The sequence below is a fragment of the Cervus canadensis genome, chromosome 8 (assembly GCF_019320065.1).
Source record: "Cervus canadensis isolate Bull #8, Minnesota chromosome 8, ASM1932006v1, whole genome shotgun sequence".
Classification (NCBI taxonomy): domain Eukaryota; kingdom Metazoa; phylum Chordata; class Mammalia; order Artiodactyla; family Cervidae; genus Cervus; species Cervus canadensis.
Genome location: NC_057393.1, coordinates 25,127,120 through 25,147,752, shown reverse-complemented (window position 1 = coordinate 25,147,752; position 20,633 = coordinate 25,127,120). Strand labels below are relative to the sequence as shown.

The 20,633-nt window shown below is 42.6% G+C and overlaps 1 protein-coding gene across 1 annotated transcript in view; it reads left to right on the top strand.

Annotated features, from left to right (window-relative positions):
• SORCS3 (sortilin related VPS10 domain containing receptor 3) overlaps nucleotides 1-20,633 on the top strand; it is a 619,218-nt gene that overhangs the window by 480,035 nt on the left and 118,550 nt on the right. The window contains exon 8 of the mRNA XM_043477073.1: nucleotides 19,872-19,961. Within this exon, the coding sequence (XP_043333008.1) occupies nucleotides 19,872-19,961 (90 nt within the window). The remainder of the gene's footprint in view (nucleotides 1-19,871; nucleotides 19,962-20,633) is intronic.

The following is a 20,633-nucleotide window of genomic DNA, read 5'->3' as shown; positions in this document are numbered from 1 at the left end:
GTTCTTCAGGCACTCTATCAGATCTAATCCTTTGAGTCTATTTGTCACTTCCACTGTATAACCCTAAGGGATTTGATTTAGGTCATACCTGAATGGTCTAGTGGTTTTCCCTACTTTTTTCAATTTAAGTCTGAGTTTTGCAATAAAAAGTTTGTAATCTGAGCCACAGTCAGCTCCCAGTCTTGTTTTTGCTGACTGTATAGAGCTTCTCCATCTTCTACTGCAAAGAATATGACCTTGTCTCAACTGCTCTTTGGACCTCTTGTTTTTTGTCCTAGGGCTGATTTGTTCCTAAGTAGGAGACTTATGAGAGACCCTTTAGTCATTCTGGTGCAGGTGCCTACCTTGAATTGCAAGGGTGTCAAGGTCCTCTGTAATGATTTGACCAAGTAGAATCATGGGCCAGTGGATAAGAACTCCTCTCTTCCTGCATCAGAAGGCAATTCTGAGCATCCTCTGAGTCTTTATAGAGTGCGCAGTAGAGCGGCCCCAGTGGCTTACAGTAATGTCCTTGGGATGGCTTTCTCTCCCTCCTTGTCTCCTGCTTTCTAGTTCCACTCCTCCTGTTCCCTAGGAAACTTTCTGAAAAAACAAACAAAACCCAAACAACCTGTACAAAAGCCTTTGTCTCAGGCTCTAATTTTGGGGGGAACCCAACTCAGGACCACTTGTAAAGGCTCTCTTTGAGTCCCTGCTATGCATCTAGATCGCAAAGAGTTGGACACGACTGAGCGGCTGAACTGAACTATGCATCTAGGATTGCAGATCAGGTGGACGAGACAAGACAAATAGAATCACCCTCATTCCTGTATAAAATTTCTCAATCCAAATACCCATTCCCATCTCTTCTAACTGTTCAGGGACCTGGATTTATTGCTGATTCTTCTGTTCCTTCTAACTTTAACTTATTCATTCCTCTGATTTTCCATCAGCATTTAAATATTTTAAAGTATCTACCATCCTTAAAACAAAACAGAACAACAAGGCTTTTTTGAACTCTATACTCCTTTCTATAAATGACCCATCTTTCATTCACAACCAGGTTTCTTGAGCACAGTCTACATTCATTATGCCTTTTTCTCATTTTCTTCTTTTTTAAACCCACTTGAGTCTGACTTCTGTGTCTGCCACTTCATTGAAATTACCTTTGCCAAGTTCATCAAAGGTAGTTTGGAATGGAATCTGGACAACACCTCTCAATAATGACATTGGTGGACTCGTCTGCAGCTTTGAAATCTGAGTGCTCCTTCCTCCTTGAAGCAGCCTCTCTCATTTGCCTCTTTGATAATGTGCAGCCCATCTCCTCCCCGTACCCTTCAGTCTCTTCTTCCTTTCCTACACGGGTGCCTCTTCCTTTGCCCACCTTTTAAACGTGGCCTTTTCTCAGGGCCCTCACTAGCTTCCTTCTCTCTGCTCACTTCTTCCCTGTGATCATTCCCTCCCATCTATTCCTATAGCAGAGCATCAATTACCAACCAGATGTTGATGATTCCCCAATGTCTCCTGCTGAGACAGAGTGGCTCTGGGGAGGGTTTCTTTATTTACAGGATGCGCATCAATCTTTTTGGCATGGCGATCTCTTCACTGTATTCAAAGCTTTGCTGCGCCTATCTCTAATAAGTGAATCCAGTTTGCTTCTTCCCAGGAGATCTGCTGAGGCTTCATGGAAGTTATTAAATACAGTGCTTGTTGCTTGCTAGGCCAAAATAGCAAGGAGTGTTTTTCCTTAATCTCAGAGAATTGTTCTGTGATTAGTTATGTATTAAAACCTAAAAGTATTTGCCTTTTTAGTAGTACATGGATGGGATATGTCTAGTTTAGGGGTGTCGTTTTTTTTTTTTTTTTTCATTTTGTGTATTACCTCTAAGTAATTGGTAATAGCTACATAGAAAACTGTGTTACTGTGATTCTGTAGGAAAGACTGATTTTGTTAATTAACAGTATCTCCATGGGCATGAGAGGGAGGGGTGGTGACGAGTCTGCTGTGCAGTGCATCTTACAGGGGGAGTGGTGCTCGGTGTCCTGTTATCCAGGAACCTCACGTGGTTGCATGCAACCTGTGTGTTCTGGTCTGGAAGGTTGGTGTACTGTCCAGGGCCACAAATACTTCTAAATTCAGCTCAAAGGAATGAGATCAGCTCCACAACTTTCAAATCTCTTCCGCTATTTGGAAATCTGCAAGTTCCTATTTCCAAAGCAGTGATTCTTCAGAATGATTTTCCACCGAGCCGCCGCACCATTTTTTACCCACCAATCAGAAAGTTGGAAGAACCGTTGTTTTTGTTGGAAAAGGACCCCACGTTTATTTAGTGCCAAGTTCCTACCTGGCATGTGTGCATTTTATTTTACTTTATTCTACTTTATCTTCATAAGATCTCAGTATGGTACATAGCATCATCTTTATTTTGCAAAGGAGGAAACTGAATTTCAGGAAATTTTAGAGTCTCACCCTTTGTTGTATAGCTTAATAAATGGTAGAGTGAGGAGGATCTGACCTCAGGGCTGCCTGGGTTCATTAAGGGTGGCAAAACCGAACCATGATCCTCTCATTCATGTCTCCAATCTGAAGATCTTCACCTTAGCACTGAGTATGCTGGCTTTCTCAGTAACTTTTCTGGATGACTGTTAAAGGTGAAATAGACAGATGCTGCCCCTGTCTTGGTAGATAGCAGTGGCAGGAAAACTTCATTCCACTCCTAGTTCAGTGGCCTGTTTGTCAGGATCTGTTTCAATTTTGCTTCAGATCAGAAACTTTCTGCATCATTAACCAAAGAAAGGCTTAATGGAATTCAGTACAAGGTAATCATGCCTGCATCTCTGAGAGTTGTCCCTCAGATACACTTAGAGAGGATTATTCAAATACTCATCACTGGGGTACCACGGGGGTGAGTGGCAACATGGTTAATCATCATTACCATCCCCAGCTCCACTCTTCTCCAGCTTTCCCCACTTGCCTTGCACCTCTCCGATGCTTGATCCAATTTCCATGATGTATTTCAGGAAACTGTGTCTCTTGTATTCCATTCCAGGGTGCAGAAGAACTGTGGAATCATGACCCGATCAGGTCTCCCTGTTATCCTGCCCTTTCAAGTTCCTGCAGGTCTCTACCACACACTCTGCTAAGCCCAGCTCCCAGGAGGATCCCTTTTCTGGGGCCTTCTATTAAAGATAATTGTACTGTTGTAAAAACAACAGTGTTGATAATGAAGGTAGTTGGACTGTTGACTGAGAAGCAGACTATTAAGTCCAGTTCTCTCCCCATTACCATTCTAACTAGAATATATATTTCAGAGGCTCAGCTTTTAAAAATTTTAATCGCTCTTTGTTTAACTCCTTTGCTAGCTAATGGGGTAAACAGACATTTTGGATTTCTGCAAGTAGCTTTTAAGACTCAGATTCTGAAAATCCTCAGGGTCAGCCAGAACAAGATCTTCTTGGAGTTTTATAGTAGTGGAGACAGTGGGTAAACGATCAGCTTGATTTGATTGAATGCTTACTATGTACCCAAGGCTGTCTGAGACTGAAGTGTTGTTTGGTAGATTCATTCATTCATTTTCATTTAACAGTCATTCACTGAGCACTTAAGATGCTCCTATTACTGTGCTCAATGAAAGGGGTAAAATGGTAGACAAGACTGACAAAGTGGCTGTCTTCAGTTTTGTTAGTTTAGATGAAGAGGTAGGACTGGATGGCCTAACAGTCTCCATGAGCAATGCTCAAAGCAGCTAAGATATGTGAGGCTCCTTCCCAGAGAGAGAAAGACCCATGAGGCATGATATGATCAGGGACATTTCCTAGAGAATGCAAGGCTCAAGCCAATTCCCAAAGAAGGGAATTGATTTGAGGAGTCCATCTTCCGGAGCAGCCAGTGCTCCAAAGAAAAGAAACTTCATGGCAGGAGACAGTGTCCACGGTATGGAGTAGGCGGCTGGGGAAGGGGTGGCAAGTATTCCTGCCTTTAAGTCTGGTCTCACCATAACTCAGTCTGTGACCTTGGGCCGTTATTTTTCCTCCCTGGAACTCAGTTGCCTTATCACAAAATGGTAAGATGGCATCCAAGTAGAGCTTTCAGACTTTTTGTTGTTGCTGTTCTTAACAGTGGGAACCACTTTTCAGACAACAATGTTCAAGTAATTCCATTGTGTAAAACAGATGCAGGTGGAATGGATTTAGTTCTAAGAGAGTGAAGAGTTTTATCAGCTCCCTCATTCACTCAGCCTCCTCTTCACCTTTTTACAGACACTCTCAAAGTATCTCTGTAGAATTCTAGAATGCCATAGAACCCAGTTTGGAAGGCAGTGGACTGTATGATATGACTCCAGAAATTCCCTTCTTTTGGTAAAATTCCACAAGACTGCTCAGTCTACCAGGTGTTCCATTGATTCAGACACAGAGAAGGGACTACTATTTGAAAGTATTTCCCAACTCTTTTCTCCAGTGTCAGAAAAAAATTTTTAAAATTGGGATGCAGCTAATTTCTCAACAGAGTTGCTGAATCATTCTTCGTCTCTTTCCTTTCACATCCATTCACTGAGGGCTCAGTATGGAGATAGTGCAACAGATCAAAAATTAAGCAGCAGAAAAACCCAAAAGTTCCTGCCATGGGAGGGTTTGTATTTAGTGGGAGAGAGAGAGATAATATATAAGCAGAACAATAAAGAAGAAAAATAATTGCATATGTGAGAAATCTGTGCAGAAATAGGCATGACTGTAAGAGCCAATAATAGCAAGAAGGGTACTTCATTCTTTTTTTTTTCCATCAGTCCCTCAACACATTTTTCTGCAGTTACTACTACTCACAAAGCACGGGGCCCCACTGTGGAGATGTTATAGTGACCGCAAGACCGACCCTAGTCGTCTCATGGGAGCTTATGATTTAGATCGATTCTCATCTCTGATAGTCATTAGGAGGCAAAAATAAAATAATGTAAAAGTATAAATTAAGAAAAATTGCATATGTGTGTGCTTGTGTGTGCGTATAAAATATTCCCTGATTTTGCTGCTGAGGCTGGGACATGCGAAGTATTTTCATGACAGGCAGATTCACGCATCCTCATTCTTCCCCCTTCCTAAACTGGGAGTCAGAAGGTCTGAACAGAAATCAATTCCTGCAATTTATTTTTAACTTCTTTCTCCTTAGTCAGGATTGATTTTTGCCTTTGTGATCAATGGCAGAGAGAATAGCTCCATGGCTCGAGCAGCTGTTCAAGCCGTCAGTCTGGTCGACCCCACATCTATTGAACAGAGCTTTAGAAGCTGATTATGAAAGTAATAGGATGAAGATGTTTAAAGGATGGGCCTGATTACCCCTGCCTTCCTGGTGAAGAATGCCTTCAGGTGGGGGGTAAGGCAGTGGGACACCCTGTCATTCCCAGTGGGTAAAACCTATCATGGTGAAGCTGGGAAGAGGGGAGGCCTTGGGGATCAGCTTCTTGTTTGCCACCCTGACTCTCTCCCTCCCTCCCTTTTAAGCTCTTTCCTTTTCTTCCTCCTCCTATTTCATCCTTACTACATCAACTGCTGTTAGGTTCAGAACTGCAAGCAAAACATCTGTTGTAAAAAAAAAAAAGGGAAATTGATTGGTTCTTCTCTCACTGTGTTTCTCAGGCTTTAAAATTGTCTGATTCTTTAATCTCCATTCTCTCCTCCTCCTCCCTTGTTTCCTTCTAATCCAGCTTGTGTGTAATGGGAGCATGATATTAGACACTTACCCTCTCTCCCCCTGGCCTTGGTACCTCTCGAGGCTGGGCTAGATTGCTTCCACTTTCTTCTGTGAAAAACGCTTTTGGAAGGAATGCGTGATCCTGCGTGGTGGTAGTTCCAGTGAATGCAGTTAGAATGGAGAGGGAGCCATACCCAAGGTCTCCTGTCTGGTTCTCCAGAATAAACGCCTACAGTTTTACTGCCGGCCGCAGGTGGCAACTGCTTCCAGACTGCAGTGTGGGGAAATCATCCCAGGGCTCTTAGGACGTTGTGTTTATTATCTCAGGGCCCTGTGTAATTGCTTCTGAGGTGTTCTTTGTGGGGGCAGGGAGGGAAGGTGTAGAAGCAGTGACTTTCTTACTTCCTCTGAAATATCTGAAATGAGTCCTGTGAAGCGGACTGAACGTACCTTTTCTGTGAAAGCATTTTCTGTCTTAAGATTTGTCCTCGCTCTCCCTCCACAAGTTTTATCTCCTATCTAATTTTCTCTCTTATTGAATAATCTATAGTTCTTGGAGAAACAATTGTATATAAAGAATCAGCTATCATTTCTTGAGAGGCTAGTATAAGCTAGGCATATTATTAATGAATTTAATTGTTATGACATGGTATTTGGTGAGTCCTGCTCTTAATTCCATTTCACAGAAGAGGCACAGAGCCGTTAAGTCATTTCCCAAGATCACACAGCCAGCAAAGAGTGGAACAGAGATTTGACCTAGGCAGACTGACACCAGAGCCTTCTTTCTCAATCTCTGCTCTTGTTCTGTGGTTCAAATAAGAGTCACGACTTAAACTTCCTTGTTTGCCTGAAGTAAACTGGGTCAAGAACTGTGTAAGGGGGCATGAGTGGGTGTGGAAAGCTTAACACAGAGTAGATGCTTAAAACAGGTTTGTGGCATCATTGAATGACAACAAAAATAAACTGACAGCAGGGGGCGGCGGGTGGGGGGAAGGGATAGTAAGGGAGTTAGATCACATGTGCACACTGCTGTATTTAAAACTAATTACCAGTAGGGTCCCCCTGTATTTCACAGGGAACTCTGCTCAATGTTATGTGACAACCTGGATGGGAGAGAGTTTGGGCGAGAATGGATATACACGTATATGCATGGCTGAGCCCCTTTGCTGTCCATCTTAAACTATCATAACTTTATTAATTGGCTATATGCCAAAATAAAATAAAAGGTTAAAAAAAAGAAACTGACAGCATAGGGTCTTAGGAGATAGGAATTGAAGAAAACATTCATGCTAAGGAAACCAGGGCCAGGAAGTGAAACGAGGAGGCACACAGAGATGTGACATTTTTGAGTCTCTGCTGTTTTTCAGGTGTGTGTTGGGCCTATATTTTGAGGGTTTTTATCTGCTTTGAGGTGAAACTGAGGTATGGGGGCAGTTAAGTGCTTTTTCCTAAAGAGTCCTAATTGCTGATGGGCTGGGGGAAGTTTGGGATCCATGTCTGAGCTTCTGCTCTGATGTTTTTCATAAATTTTCATAACAAAGAACTAAATCAGTAACCCCAAAAGATGCAGAAAGATAAAATCCCTGCTAACCCAGCTGTAACTCTTGGATGTTTCCTTGAAGCAGAATCACATTCCTGATGTGAACCACCTCTGCAGAGATAAACAAATAAAATTTTAATAAGATTATTGAGCAGTGTAGTATAGACTTTTTATTGAAAGTGTCAAGTAAAAATGAAGCAGAGTGTTTATGTTAGATACTGAATGGCAAAAACCCTTAATAAAAGCTACACACACCCACTGTTTCTTGCCCTCCTCCCAAAGTGCCTCCTGTGGAACTGGTCAAGCACCATTGATCCACTCACTTGGATCTCCTGTCCTGCTGCCTCTCCAGCTCTTCTGGCCAGGCCCCCCCCCCCCGCCCCATCTTTTCTCTCCCCATCTCACTTTGATGTGTAGGTCAGTTCAGCCGTGATCTGGTTTCTCTAGTCTTCTATCCTCAAATCCATCTCCTCATTCAGCAAAGAAGATGTCCTTCAATGTGAGAATCTCCTCCCCTCCTAAGGCAGTGGGAGTGTAAATAACACTTAGACGGTAAAGAATCAGCCTGCAATGCAGGAGACCAGGGTTTGATTCCTAGGTGGGAAAGATCCCCTGGAGAAGGGAATGACTGCATGCTCCAGTATGCTTGCCTGGAGAATTCCTTGGACAGAGGAGGCTGGTGGACTACAGTCCATGGTGTTGCAAAGAGTCAGACACAACTGAGCAACTAACACTTTTACTTTTCATACACTTATTACTGGTGTGTGTGCACACACATGCACACCACACTGTGGAGGGTGATACAGAAGAAGGCTTATGCCTGCATCTCTGGAGTCAGGCAGGTATGAGCGGGAATCCAAGCTCAGCCCTCTACCGGCTGTGCCACTCTTCCATCTCCATGTCTTAGTCATGTTATCTATAAAAGGACGTAGGATGAGTATGGCCTCCACAGTGCCTAGCATTGAGTCATTGTAATTCTAGAAGGATCATGAGAATAAGTTGAGTAAACTGTTGTAGTTCTGAGGTAGGGGTGTTGTAGCCACGCGTTCCAGGAAACAAACTCACTCAGAAGGACAATGCAGATAGTGGAGTGCAGTTTATTACACCGGCGGGCCCAAGGCAGAGTCTCCTCTTAGCCAAGGACCCTGACCAGTTTTTGTGAAAACCTTATATACCCTAAGTGTATGTGCTCAATCCCACCTCCCCAAATTCTCTGAAACTAGTCTGAACAAAGGAAAAGAAAGATACAATCAAAGTTAACCCGTGATTCGTATGCCTTAAGCCTAGGTAGTTAACAGTGGACAATTATCAATAGGCCTGTGGTCATACCCCAATAAGCATAATAGAATTTATGATTCTATTTGGTTACACAGATAATTAAGGTATTTTTTTAGCAATGAAGAGTCTAGGTACGAGCCCTGGGGCTCTTCTATCCTGGGGGCTGATTTTCCAGCTTGTGTGTCCTTTCCATAGATACAGGGCACATAGCTCAAAGTCCACAGTCCAGCCCAAGATGGAGTCCTGCTTCCAAGATGGAACCTGTTTTGTCTGTTTCCTCCTTCAGGGGTTTCTCTATTTTATACTTCTTAGCGTTTGCTCTGCTCAGAGTACCATGGCATTGGCATTCATTCTCCATTGCCGTTGGTACACCTTACATGTTTGGCTTATTTTTACAAAGAAATGGTGAACTCCATGAGGTCACAGCCCACGACTCCTGTGACATCTAACACAGCCTGGGCACAAAAGTGCTGAATAAGTAAATACGTTCATTGATTGATCAATGTAACACATAGTAGAATTGGGGCTGGTATCCCTAATGAGATGTCTGAACCTGATTAATGTTCAAAGAACGATGTGAATTTGGCCAGACCTTTAATTAATATGTGGATTCGGCAGTGGATAGGGAAAAAATCTCTTGTAATCTGCTTCTTCATGTCCCACAGGAAAACACTCTCTCTTATGGCCCCTGGTTTTCCATGTTGTGGTGTTGCCAACCACTCAAAGGATAATTTGATGTAAAATCAAGACCCACTTGTAGAAATCCATGCAATTATCTCTGCTTTGTGTTTTTCTAAGCTTGTTTTAGTGAATACAGAACGATGCAGCCTAGCAACATGAAAAGAGCCTCGGGCTTCAAGTCAGCAGTTTGGAGGTTGGCTGTGAGCCTTACCTTTTATGACCTAGTGGGGCCTGTCTGGGCCTCAGGGCCCCTGAATTCTAACATGGGGATGTATTGACAGTTAGAGTTCCCTGGCATGCTTGTGCTCCAGCCAAATGAGATTCAGCCCAGAGATGAAAACGAATGGCCCAAAGCAGAATGCTCTACAAATATGAGCTGTGACATGGGTGCCAGGTACCAAGAGGCAGTCAAATGGGAATAGGACATGTTGTCTCCCCTCAAAGATGATATGAGACCCTCTTCTAGTAATCCTCTCAGCAGCTGATAAGTGCAACAAGAGAGCTACAGGGAGCCCTGAGAATCAGCTGAAGAAAGGCTGGATTCCAGCTGGGAAATCCGGATGGGGGAGGATTCTTTCAGGAGGTAGCTTTTGATGTAAGCCAGTGTGAATTTCCTTAATGCTGGTATTTATAAGGATCTGGGTCAGGATGAACCCTCCAGGAAATTGGTCCTAAACTAGCTATTCTCTGGGGAGGCTTTGAGTAGACTCTTTAGACTCGTTCAGGGTCGTGCAGGGTAGTGGACATTGTCAAAATTTAAAGACCCAAGTTCAAATCCAGGCTCTGCTGCTCTGAAGCTGAGTGACCTTACACATATCATTAACTTTATCAGTAAAGCGGGGCTGTACAGTATCTCTCCACCAAGGTTGCTGTGCATGAGGGCAGACAGCACGTAACAAGAGGGGAGCACCAAGTCTGACTTTCCGACAGTGATGCTTCTGCTGGTGGAGGCCAGGACAGCAATGACACAGACAGTACAATGGGGAAGCTCCAAGAAATAGCAGTTGGCATTTTACAAGTATTCATGGCTCTCTTGGGGAAGTGGCAATGTTTTCTGAAGAAAACAGGTTGACAGATGGTTTAAATCCATCCACTGCTGTCCCCAAATTCACTCATGAGGGATGCAAATCCCATGTCAGAGAAGTTTGGCTGTTATATCTAGCAGCCCACGTTATCTCCAAGTCTGCCTAGAAATCCCATATCTCAAAGACACATCCCTGCTTCACTAGAAAATTAATGGCTTTGTTTGCCTTGCCCTTTTAAGTTCTTTAAAATACTGTGAACATATCAATAAAATTAGTCATTCTCTAAGCAGCTATGTGCACCTGCCATTTATCCCATGTGGCTGAAGATATGTCTGTTCTATCGCTCTGCCCGTCCATTTCTTGCTTCTCTTCTCATATTCCATACTGCCTCTAACCTTTCAGTCTGCAGACAACTATAACCCCACAGGGTATATGTAGCTTCTGCCCCAGTGGCAAATGTTAATGCCCTACACAATCTATAGACTGGGCATGTCTGGATCATCAGCTTGGTTTCTGTACTAATGCTGCCATAAAAGCTATAGACTGAGTGGTTTATGAAAAACAGAAGTTTATTTCTCACAAGTCTGGAAGCTGGAAAGTCCAAGATTAAGGTGCTGACAGATTTGGTGTCTGTTCATAGATGGTCAACTTGTTGCTGTATCCTCGTGTGTGTTATGAGAGTGCTCTCTGGGATCTCTTTGGTAAGAGCACTAGTCTCCTCATGAGGCTCCACCCCCATGACCTAATCACCTCCCAAAGGCCCCACCTCCAAATACCATCACAGTGGGGATTAGGTTTCAACATATGAATTACAGGGGGATACAGAAACTCAGTTTATAGCAATTTGTCAGTGAAAATACTTCTAAAATCTTTGGGTTTCTGGATTCATAAACAGGTCAATCATAACATCCTATTCATTGTACTTATAGAATAATTTACAGATAATGTGGAAACATTTTACTATCTTATCTCATTTACTCTCTGTAAGAGAAGAGTAACTATTATTTCCATTTTATAGAAAAATAACCTTGAAACTCCAACAGACTATTTACTATGTCTAAAACTGCATGTCTGATACATGCATGCCTGATACATGATTGAGCTGAAACTAGAATCACTAATGTTACAGATACTGGTACCTTTTGCCTTTCTTCCTCCTCCTTCTCTCCCACTCTTGTGTTTTAATTTTCTGAAATTCTGGAATGTTATATAAAAGACAGAGGCTAGTGTCTGGATTGGGAATATTTTAGCCAATTAATTGACCTCATGATATCTATCAGTATAAAGGAAATAGCCTATGTAATATCTCAAAAAGAAAAACTTTTATATAAGTATAGGAGGACTATATAAGCTTGACTGCTTGCAATATCTTTTCTAGCCCTTTCTCAGTCTATATTTTATGAAACCATGCTGCACTCACAGTGTAAAAGGAACAGGGGCATTTGTGAAAGCGGAAGTCGGGCTCTTTTGATAGTAAGTTGTAATATTTGTCTTTAAGGTTTCCCTAAGTAGTGTTTGCTTTTTCTGTGAAGCTCTGGCATCCTGATTTAGAACGCTCAATGTAGACTGTCTGAGTTTTAGCTCTTTTTTAATCTATTACTCTATTAGCTGGGAGTATTCAAATGCTCCCAAATTTTGTACTCCGGATAACAATTCAAATCCATATCAGTTTGTTTTTATTGCTGCATTTACCATCTTTGCCTGTTCATCCACCAACAAAACTAGGAGAGGACAAGCAATGAACTTCCATTTTTATGGGTAAAGTGGACATCCCAAGAACTTCTTTCAGTCCTTTTAGATCATAAAAGCTAGAACATGAAGATAAGATCTGTAACCGTTCGTGGTCAAATCTCTGGCACACAGCACTTCGGGTTGGCAGTCTCCACAAGTGAACCTTCTCCACAAAGTCATCCTTGCTGAGGCAGCGAGAATTTCAGTCCTCTATCCCTGGTTGGTTTTGACCAGGAAGCCCACTTGGCTACCTCAGCACTTCCTGAAGCCTCCAGTTTGCATGTCAGCTGTCACCAGGGTCAGTCACCGTAAACCCTCCAGTGTATTACACCTACGCCTCTGTCAGCAGGGACAGGTAATAGGCATTGAGTACTTAGCATGTGCCAGGTTTAAGGTTAAACTCTTTACATGCCATGGTGGATTCAATCATCATGATAACATATCAAGAAAGTTCCAGAAAAACATCTACTTCTGCTTTATTGACTACGTCAAAGCCTTTGTGTGGATCACAACAAACTGTGGAAAATTCTTCAAGAGATGGTGATATCAGACTACTTGACCTGCCTCCTGAGAAATCTGCATGCAGGTTAGGAAACAACAGTTAGAACCGGACATGGAACAACAGACTGGTTCCAAATTGGGAAAGGAGTACGTCAAGGCTGTATATTGTCACCCTACTTATTTAACTTACATGCAGAATACATCATGCAAAATGCCAGACTGGATGAAGCACAAGCTGGAATCAAGATTGCTGGGAGAAGTATCAATAACCTCAGATAACGCAGATGACACCACTCTTATGGCAGAAAGCGAAGAACTAAAGAGCCTCTTGATGAAAGTGGAAGAGGAAAGTGAAAAAGTTGGCTTAAAATTCAACATTCAGAAAACTAAGATCATGGCATCCAGTCCCATCACTTCAGGGCAAGTAGATGGGGGAACAGTTGAAACAGTGACAGACTGTTTTTTTGGGCTCCAAAATCACTGCAGATGGTGACTGTAGCCATGAAATTCAAAGACACTTGCTCCTTGGAAGAAAAGTTATGACCCACCTAGACAGCATATTGAAAAGCAGAGATATTACTTTGCCAACAAAGGTCCATCTAGTCAAATCTATGGTTTTTCCGGTAGTCATGTATGGATGTGAGAGTTGGACCATAAGGAAAGCTGAGTGCCAAAGAATTGATGTTTTTGAACTGTGGTGTTGCAGAAGACTCTTTAGAGTCCCATGGACTGCAAGACGATTAAACCAGTCAATCCTGAAGGAAATCAGTCCTGAATATTCATTGGAAGGACTGATGCTGAAGCTAAAACTTCAGTACTTTGACCACCTGATGCAAAGAACTAACTCATTGGAAAAGACCCTGATGCTGGGGAAGATTGATGGCAGTAGAAGAGGACAACAGAGGGTGAGATGGTTGGATGGTGTCACCAACTCAATGGACATGAGTTCAAATAAGCTCTGGGAGTTGGTGATAGACAGGGAAGCCTGGCGTGCTGCAGTCCGTGGGGTCACAAAGAGTCAGACATGATTGAGCAACTGAAATGAACTCAACATTAATATCTCCATTTCCCAGAAGAAGAAATTAGGAAGATTAAATTACCTGTTCAAGGTCACCAAACCAGCATATGACAGAAGCAGGATTCAAACACATGTCTGAGATCCTAACTGATGTACTATAATGCTTAACAATCAGAAGAGTCTTCCTTGACAATGGATAATTGGAAACTTAGCAAGTCTAACCCCTTTACTGTATTTGAAAAACAATCTCAGAAAGCTAGGCCTTCTGATTCTTATTGTAGTGTTGTGTATGGTCTAGACATGGTCTTTGTAACATGCTTTTCTAACCCACCCCCTGTTCTGCACCTTGCTAGCATTCCCCATAGCTGGTGAAGGCTCCAAGAAGTCTCTTGGCAGGGCTGGTGACTGGGCAGTTGCTCTGTCAGTAGTTTTTGGCCGGTTGTGTGGTGGACATGCCTTTCCTCCAACACTGCCCCTCCACATGCCTGTGTGCACACACACTCATACACAGAGCAATACTGGCTTCACATCAACTGTCTTATCCCAAATCTATTCTTGATGAAGCTATTTTCGGGGCTATGTTGGGGCCCCCATAAAAAATTTGTATGGGAAAATCTGTTTCAAAAAGGTTCAGCCTCAGCAGGAGTGTTGTTAGGCATTAGACCCACTCCTTCTAGAAACAGGCAGATAAAACTGCATAGTTCATTAGTAGCCTAGAGCCTCCAGGACATAAAACAAGCAAACACCAGTTTGACAAACATTAAATTCAACATCAAACAGTCTAGCAGGGGAGATGGCTTGCTGATAGGTGTCTTCTTGCTCCAAAAGCTGTACCCAGTTCTGGTTCAGACACACAGTGCAGTGCCTTAGCAGAAAGCTTTCAGAAAATGAGCTCAAGATGACAGAGGTGATGTAACCTACCATGTAGAAGCTCCCAGGCTATCCTGACACATAGAGCCACATCCTAATGAGACCAGGGGCTATTTATTGACTCTTGTGACCTGGTAGTCAGAAGCCTGCTTCTTTGTCCTTGTAGAAGAAATATGATCTTTAAAGGAATTATGTAGGAGGAGAAGAAGAGAAAGGTCTAACAACATCAAAATGTATTTTAAATAATCTGAATAGAATTAATGAGCAAAGAAATTGGAAAAGTTAATTGTGCATCTTAACAACTCGACTGTCCCCTTTCATTTTTTAAGAAGGAGGGAATAATGCAAAGGCTGCAAGAGAAATAAGTAATGTATGCCCATAAAGGTGGTCATTTCTCTTGTCTTATGTTCTTCACATCATCCTGGACCTAGCAAGGTCCTATAGCTGGAAAAACTTCTAAATGTCAATTCCTATGAAGGTGACGGCTCTTGTGTAAGCTGAATTTATTTCCATTATGACCCCTCTTTATTCACCAATTCCAATAGCAGCACCATTGACTCCTATGCAACAACAGAACCTTGATTTCTCAGGGACAGGGAACTGACATGAAAGATCTGCCTTGTTGGTGGGTATCTTAACTGGGAAACTGGGAGTTGAGTGACAAGGATTCATTCCTTTCCACGGAGAGGTATGGAAACTCCAAATTGTCTGAGGGACCAGAATAAGGTTTGCAGTCACATAAACTTGGGTTCAAATTCCAATTCCAGCATTTACTTGCTGTGTGTCTTTGAGCGTATGGCATAAGTTCCCTATGCCTCAGTTCCTCACCTGATTATAAATCAGAAAGCTGGTTCATACTGAATAGTGCCTGGCATATAATAAATGCTCAAAAAATTATTAATATTTTTACCTTGTAAGGGTACTAAAAATGGTTTAAACAATAATAACAGTAATATATTTATTGTGGATATTGAATAGTAAAATGAATCTGAAGCGCTCATTACATGATAGATATTTGAACATGTTAGTTTCTACTTCTCTTCTCAGAAGCCATATGTCCACTTATGAATTCCAGAGACATTACAAGTTTTCTTCTCTCTGTGACAGAAAAAGGTTCAATATGACTCAAGGCCTTCTGGTTCCAATTTTGAGGGGCAGATTTCTTTCTCTCCTCCAAGACAAGTCATCATCCAGAAGCAAGCAGAAATGGAAAAAATAAAGGATATGTTGGTTTAGACTTGGTTACAGCAGGCATGAGAACAAGTCAGAAGAGACAGATGTGTTTAATGGCCAATGCATTTGTCCAAAGGAATCATTTTCACTGGCCAGGAGCCCAATTAAACCTGTAAAATGGAAATCCAGAAAATCAGATTAACGAGCCAGTCATTAGTGAGGAAAAGACCCAGCTAATTCTGTGTTTAGCATGACGGATGGGCCCAGAGCAAATAATTGGATGACATTTATCAAATGTAAAATAAAAGGTGTCACTGAAAGGGAAAGCGGTAATAATCACTGGGATTTACAGTGCCAGCAAATTTGCTTGTAAGGAAGAGAAAAGTTCATCAAAATAGATTAATAGTTGCTAAACTTTATTCCTTCCTTGTGTGATTGCCAGAGAACCACACAGTTAATAGCAGAGAGGCAGCAAATGCACTAGGCTGGTATCATGCAGGGCTGGGAGGACTCTGCTCCCCAGGGGCAGCGCTAGAGCTTCTGTGTGGAGGGGAGTCCCTGGGACCAGCAGGGACTGGGCAGGGCTGGCGGGTGCTTCCCTGTAGCCACCGTTAGTCACTAAACAACAGAGAAAATCGAATCTGAAGGCTCTCCGGTTAAGTGAATGAATCACACTTCATTGTTCAGTTAGTTAAGTACTGACCTCCTGCCCTATGCCTGATATTTTTGGGGATGTGTTCATTCCTAGTTATGTGTTCAAGCATAGGCTGGAATTGTGCATGGCTGGGTCAATGAAGGGCTGTATGTTGTTGGACAAATTAGTGACCTCTTAGCCTCTATTTCCTGACCTATAGAGACTATATCCTCTATGGGTCAGGAATATATAATATAATGTATATGTGTGTGTGTGTGTGTGTGTGTGTAAATGAGGTATGGTTTAGAAACTGCTTACTGTAGCATCTTCCATGTTGTAAGTTTTCACTGCATGGTAATTACTGCTCTTCTTGTTTTTATTAACTCACCTCTTCTCTTCTAAGAAGACATCATTTTTAAGATGTAGCATCAATGCCATGATAGATTTTCTGGGAATGTAACTATATACACACATGTCAATTATAGAGATTTAAAAGAACATGTTTTAAAGACATTGGAATCAAGGAAATGTAGTGCTGAAATTACAATACAACTGATGACATGAATAAGATGAACAGAGGACTTGTCAGTCACAGGAGGAGGAGAGCAGGTTTAGAGCCAAACTTTACTAGGTTCATACTTGTCTTATCTTGGGCAAGTCATTCCATAGACTCTGAAGGGTTGTCAGTGGGGTTAAACTATTAATAGATAATTTATATAAGGGCTACCTGCAGTTCTGGAGCATGGAAGATGAACCCAATTGATGACAATTTTATCATTATTTTTATCATCATGCATCCACTGATTGCCTGCCATGAGACCAGCATTATTTAGGAATTAAGAAGTTATAACCTTATAATAAGACATGGAGGGATCACTATAGGTATATGTACACCATAGGAGTAAATGTTGAAAGTGCTGTAGAAATGGAAATAACAAAATTCAGGAATTAAGAGGAGGGAGAAGTTGGAATGGTGCTGTCCACACCGAGGCCCGTGGACTCCTGGGCCTTGCAGGAGGTGTGAAGCCTCAGGCTGGCTTCTGCAGTACAGCCGGTGGCATGACTGGGACGGAGGAAGGGCTGCAGGAGCCCGCTGGGTGTCTCTGGGGGATGCTGTGATGTCAGAGGTAGCAGATAGCCTCTGCGCTCCTTGGGCCTTGTGCAGCCGTTTAATACTTCAGATTATTCCACGGTATTTCTGAAGTGTAGTTCCATCTTTATGATATACTTAAGTGCAAACTCTCCCGGGTGGTATGTGTGAGCTTAACAGAGAGAGAGAGAGAGAGAGAGAGAGAGGGAGTCTGTGCTTGAATAGGGCTATAACAGGCACAGCTGGGCTGAGTTCCAGCGTCAGTGGGACTGAACGTACTCTCAAGGGGACCGCTTTGCTTTCCTTCAACCCTCGGTAATTTGGAAACCCCACCGGCCTTGCTCTGTGCTACTGATGAGAAGTCTGGCGGAGCTGTCATCTTGCTCCTTATGGAGGTGACTGGATCTCTTGGGGAAAGGTGTTTTTAGTTGCTGAGTTCTGGCCAGCGTTAGTGCTGGGAATTGCCTCTTCTGATGCTGGGCTCATTCACTAAAGGTGAGGATGGTGAGGTTCAGGATGTCTTATAGAGAACTGATTTTTAAGCATTTGATAGGTAACCAGAGGATGTGTTCTGGGTTTAAAAGCTTTATCACTGGGCAAATGGTCTTCTTGTGGGGGTGATAAAAATGGTTTAAAACTATAAGAGGTGGTGGTAATATAACACTGTGAATATGCTAATTGTCACTGAATTGTACACTTTAAAATGGTTAATTTTCTCTTATGTGAATTTCACCTTGGTTAAAAAAAAAATTTATCATCACTAAACACAAAATTCAGGAAAGTAGCTGCATCTGAGAGGGAGGCAGGGTTCAAGACAGGTGAGGAGCAGAGAGGCACAGAGCTGTTTGTCAGTTGGCATTAAAGTTCTGCTTCAGTGCTGCTCTAAGTGTGGTCCCCAGACCAGCAGCATTCAACATCATCTGGAAACTTATTAGAAAAGGCAACTCTTGAACCCCACCCAGACTGATTGAATCAGAGGCTCCATGGGTGGGGCCCACAGTCTGAATTTTAACAAGCTTTCCAGGTGATTCTGGTGCATCCTGAACTTTCAGAACTACTGATCTGCTTCTTGGGTCTGCAGGTATGTTTGCATGTGTTAGTTTTACAATTAAAAGTAAAACCAAATTAAAGAAGCAAATAAATAGCAAACTAAAGAAGCAAATAATTGCCAGGATTAATGGTGACTGTGTTTAGAACCAAGGGTTACATTTTAACCAGATTCTATGCAATTGAGATTTATTTTAAAAAGAAAAAAAAAAAAAAGTTCTCTGCAACCCATTGATCTTAATCTGTCAACGTCCCACCTCTAAGTTGACAAAGAACAACATAGATTCAGAACAGATGTCTTACCCAGAAAAAGCAAAAAAAAAAAGGTCTTGGAATACAAGACAAGAGTGATTCTAGTTAGAAAATAGAGATGTGAGGGCAGCAATGACCATTAGGCAGAAAGCTGGTCTCTCCTATTGGTTTCCAGCCTAAGTCTTTGCACCAGGTTTTTTTCACAGCTCTGCCCTCACACTGACTGGAACATCTGCTCTCCCTGGCAGCTCGTGGTGCCTGCTCTGTGGGCTTCCAATCTGCACAGGTTAAGGAGGAGCCACAGGAGATGCCATGCCTCAGAGTGAGGAGCGATGGGTGGCTTTCACTAGAAATGTAACAACCTCCCACTCTCAGCAGCCGCTATGGATGGGCACCAGGGTTGGACCAGATTTGGGGGACTGGCCTGTCTCCAGCAAGTGCTGGGGCCTTAGTGAGCACAGAGCCTGTGCCCCCAGTAATTGCCTCCTCAGCACAGAAGCCTGGCTGCTATTGTCTCCCTGCTATTTTCTCTGAACAGGCTATGTTGTCTTCTCCTGTGAATATTAATCTCCCCTGAGTTAGGGTAATTGGACCAAGAGCAGCCATCTGCAGAGCTATGCCATGCTGGCAGGCTTTCCAGCAAGTGCAGGCCAGAGGACCATTTCTTGCTGTGGTTTCTGGGTTCCACTAAGAATCCATCTTTTCTCTAGTGGGGTTTCAGACCTTGACGTCACCAGTCATGAACTAGTAGAACTGAGATTCAGGCTTAGGATTTCTGATTTTCAAATCCAGAGTTCTTTCTTTGACTTTTGATGCCTTTAATTAACTTGCACATGAAAAGAATCAACAAGTATCTGTTCAGTGCATGGATTTGTAAAAATAAAGGGGAAAAAATGTGCTCAGATGGGAAGTGAAATTAATTGCAAAGTAACAAGAACTTTGAGCAATAGTAATTATCCAGATTCAGAAAAAAGTTTCTTTGATAATCATGTCATCATTGCAATGTATTAAAAACTGTTTTTAAAAAAAGAATAGAATATGTAGATCGTGAGTATAGCCCATATCAATAGTTTCTCTGTTTTCTGTTGAAAATGTTTATTGTGTATGAATTCAGAGCATAGTGACCAAGTAGAGAGCCCCTGCTCCCCTAGATGCTTTCCCCAGCCATGGGGAAAGACTGCTGGAATTGCTCACTTATTGTCTAAGTGCTGTGACATGGGAGTAACTTAGGGTGCCGTGGGATTGGAGGATCAAAGGCAACAGGGAACCCTTAAAGGTTGTCACAAACCTCCTGTGGTTATTGATGGAGATCCACCTTGCACTGGATCTGTAGCCCCATCTGACCTTTCTGTGTTTCCCCATTATCCAGGTAACAGCTGGTGGAAGAGCCAGCTACTACGTGTCCTACCGGAGAGAGGCCTTCGCTCAAATAAAGCTGCCCAAGTACTCGCTGCCCAAGGTATTCATCACCTGCTGCCCTGGGGCCTGCCAGACAAAGCGGCAGGGAGAGGCTGTCTTGTTGGGCTGCGGAAGGTTTGATCCCTTTCTGGGAGACAGCAGGCATTCAGCCTGACTTACCACTGAGGGTTTGGCCTCTGCTGATGTCAGTGATTCTGGGTTCTGTGTTCCCCTCCCAGCAGGATACCCAGGCAAGAGTTTTGATTTCCTATGACTCAAACATACAGTATAACCTTGGGTCGTTTCCCAGGACTGGTAGTGAAAGGAACACTAGCTTTGGAATCTCTTCTGTGTGTCCCTGTCTTTCACAAGGGCCTTACTGATGAATAGAAGGCCAGACTCAGAATGGCCTAGGTAGAAACTTTATATGCACACACACATATATGTGTGTGTGTCTGTGTGTCTGAGAGAGACTGTAGCTGATGGGTACATCCTACAACTGTGATCCTATACAATGGTCCTAATAAAGTCAATTACAGATGTTATAGAAAATGATAAATTAATGCCCATGGCCCCTGGGGCTACATATACTTATATATATGTAAGGTGCACAGGTGAGTCCCATGTCTTTTATGCTTTTCTCTACATTTTAATGCTAAATATAAATGCACTGCTTGTACTTCCACTCCCTTCTGCCGCAATGAGTAATTAAAAAGGAATAATTTACTATAAT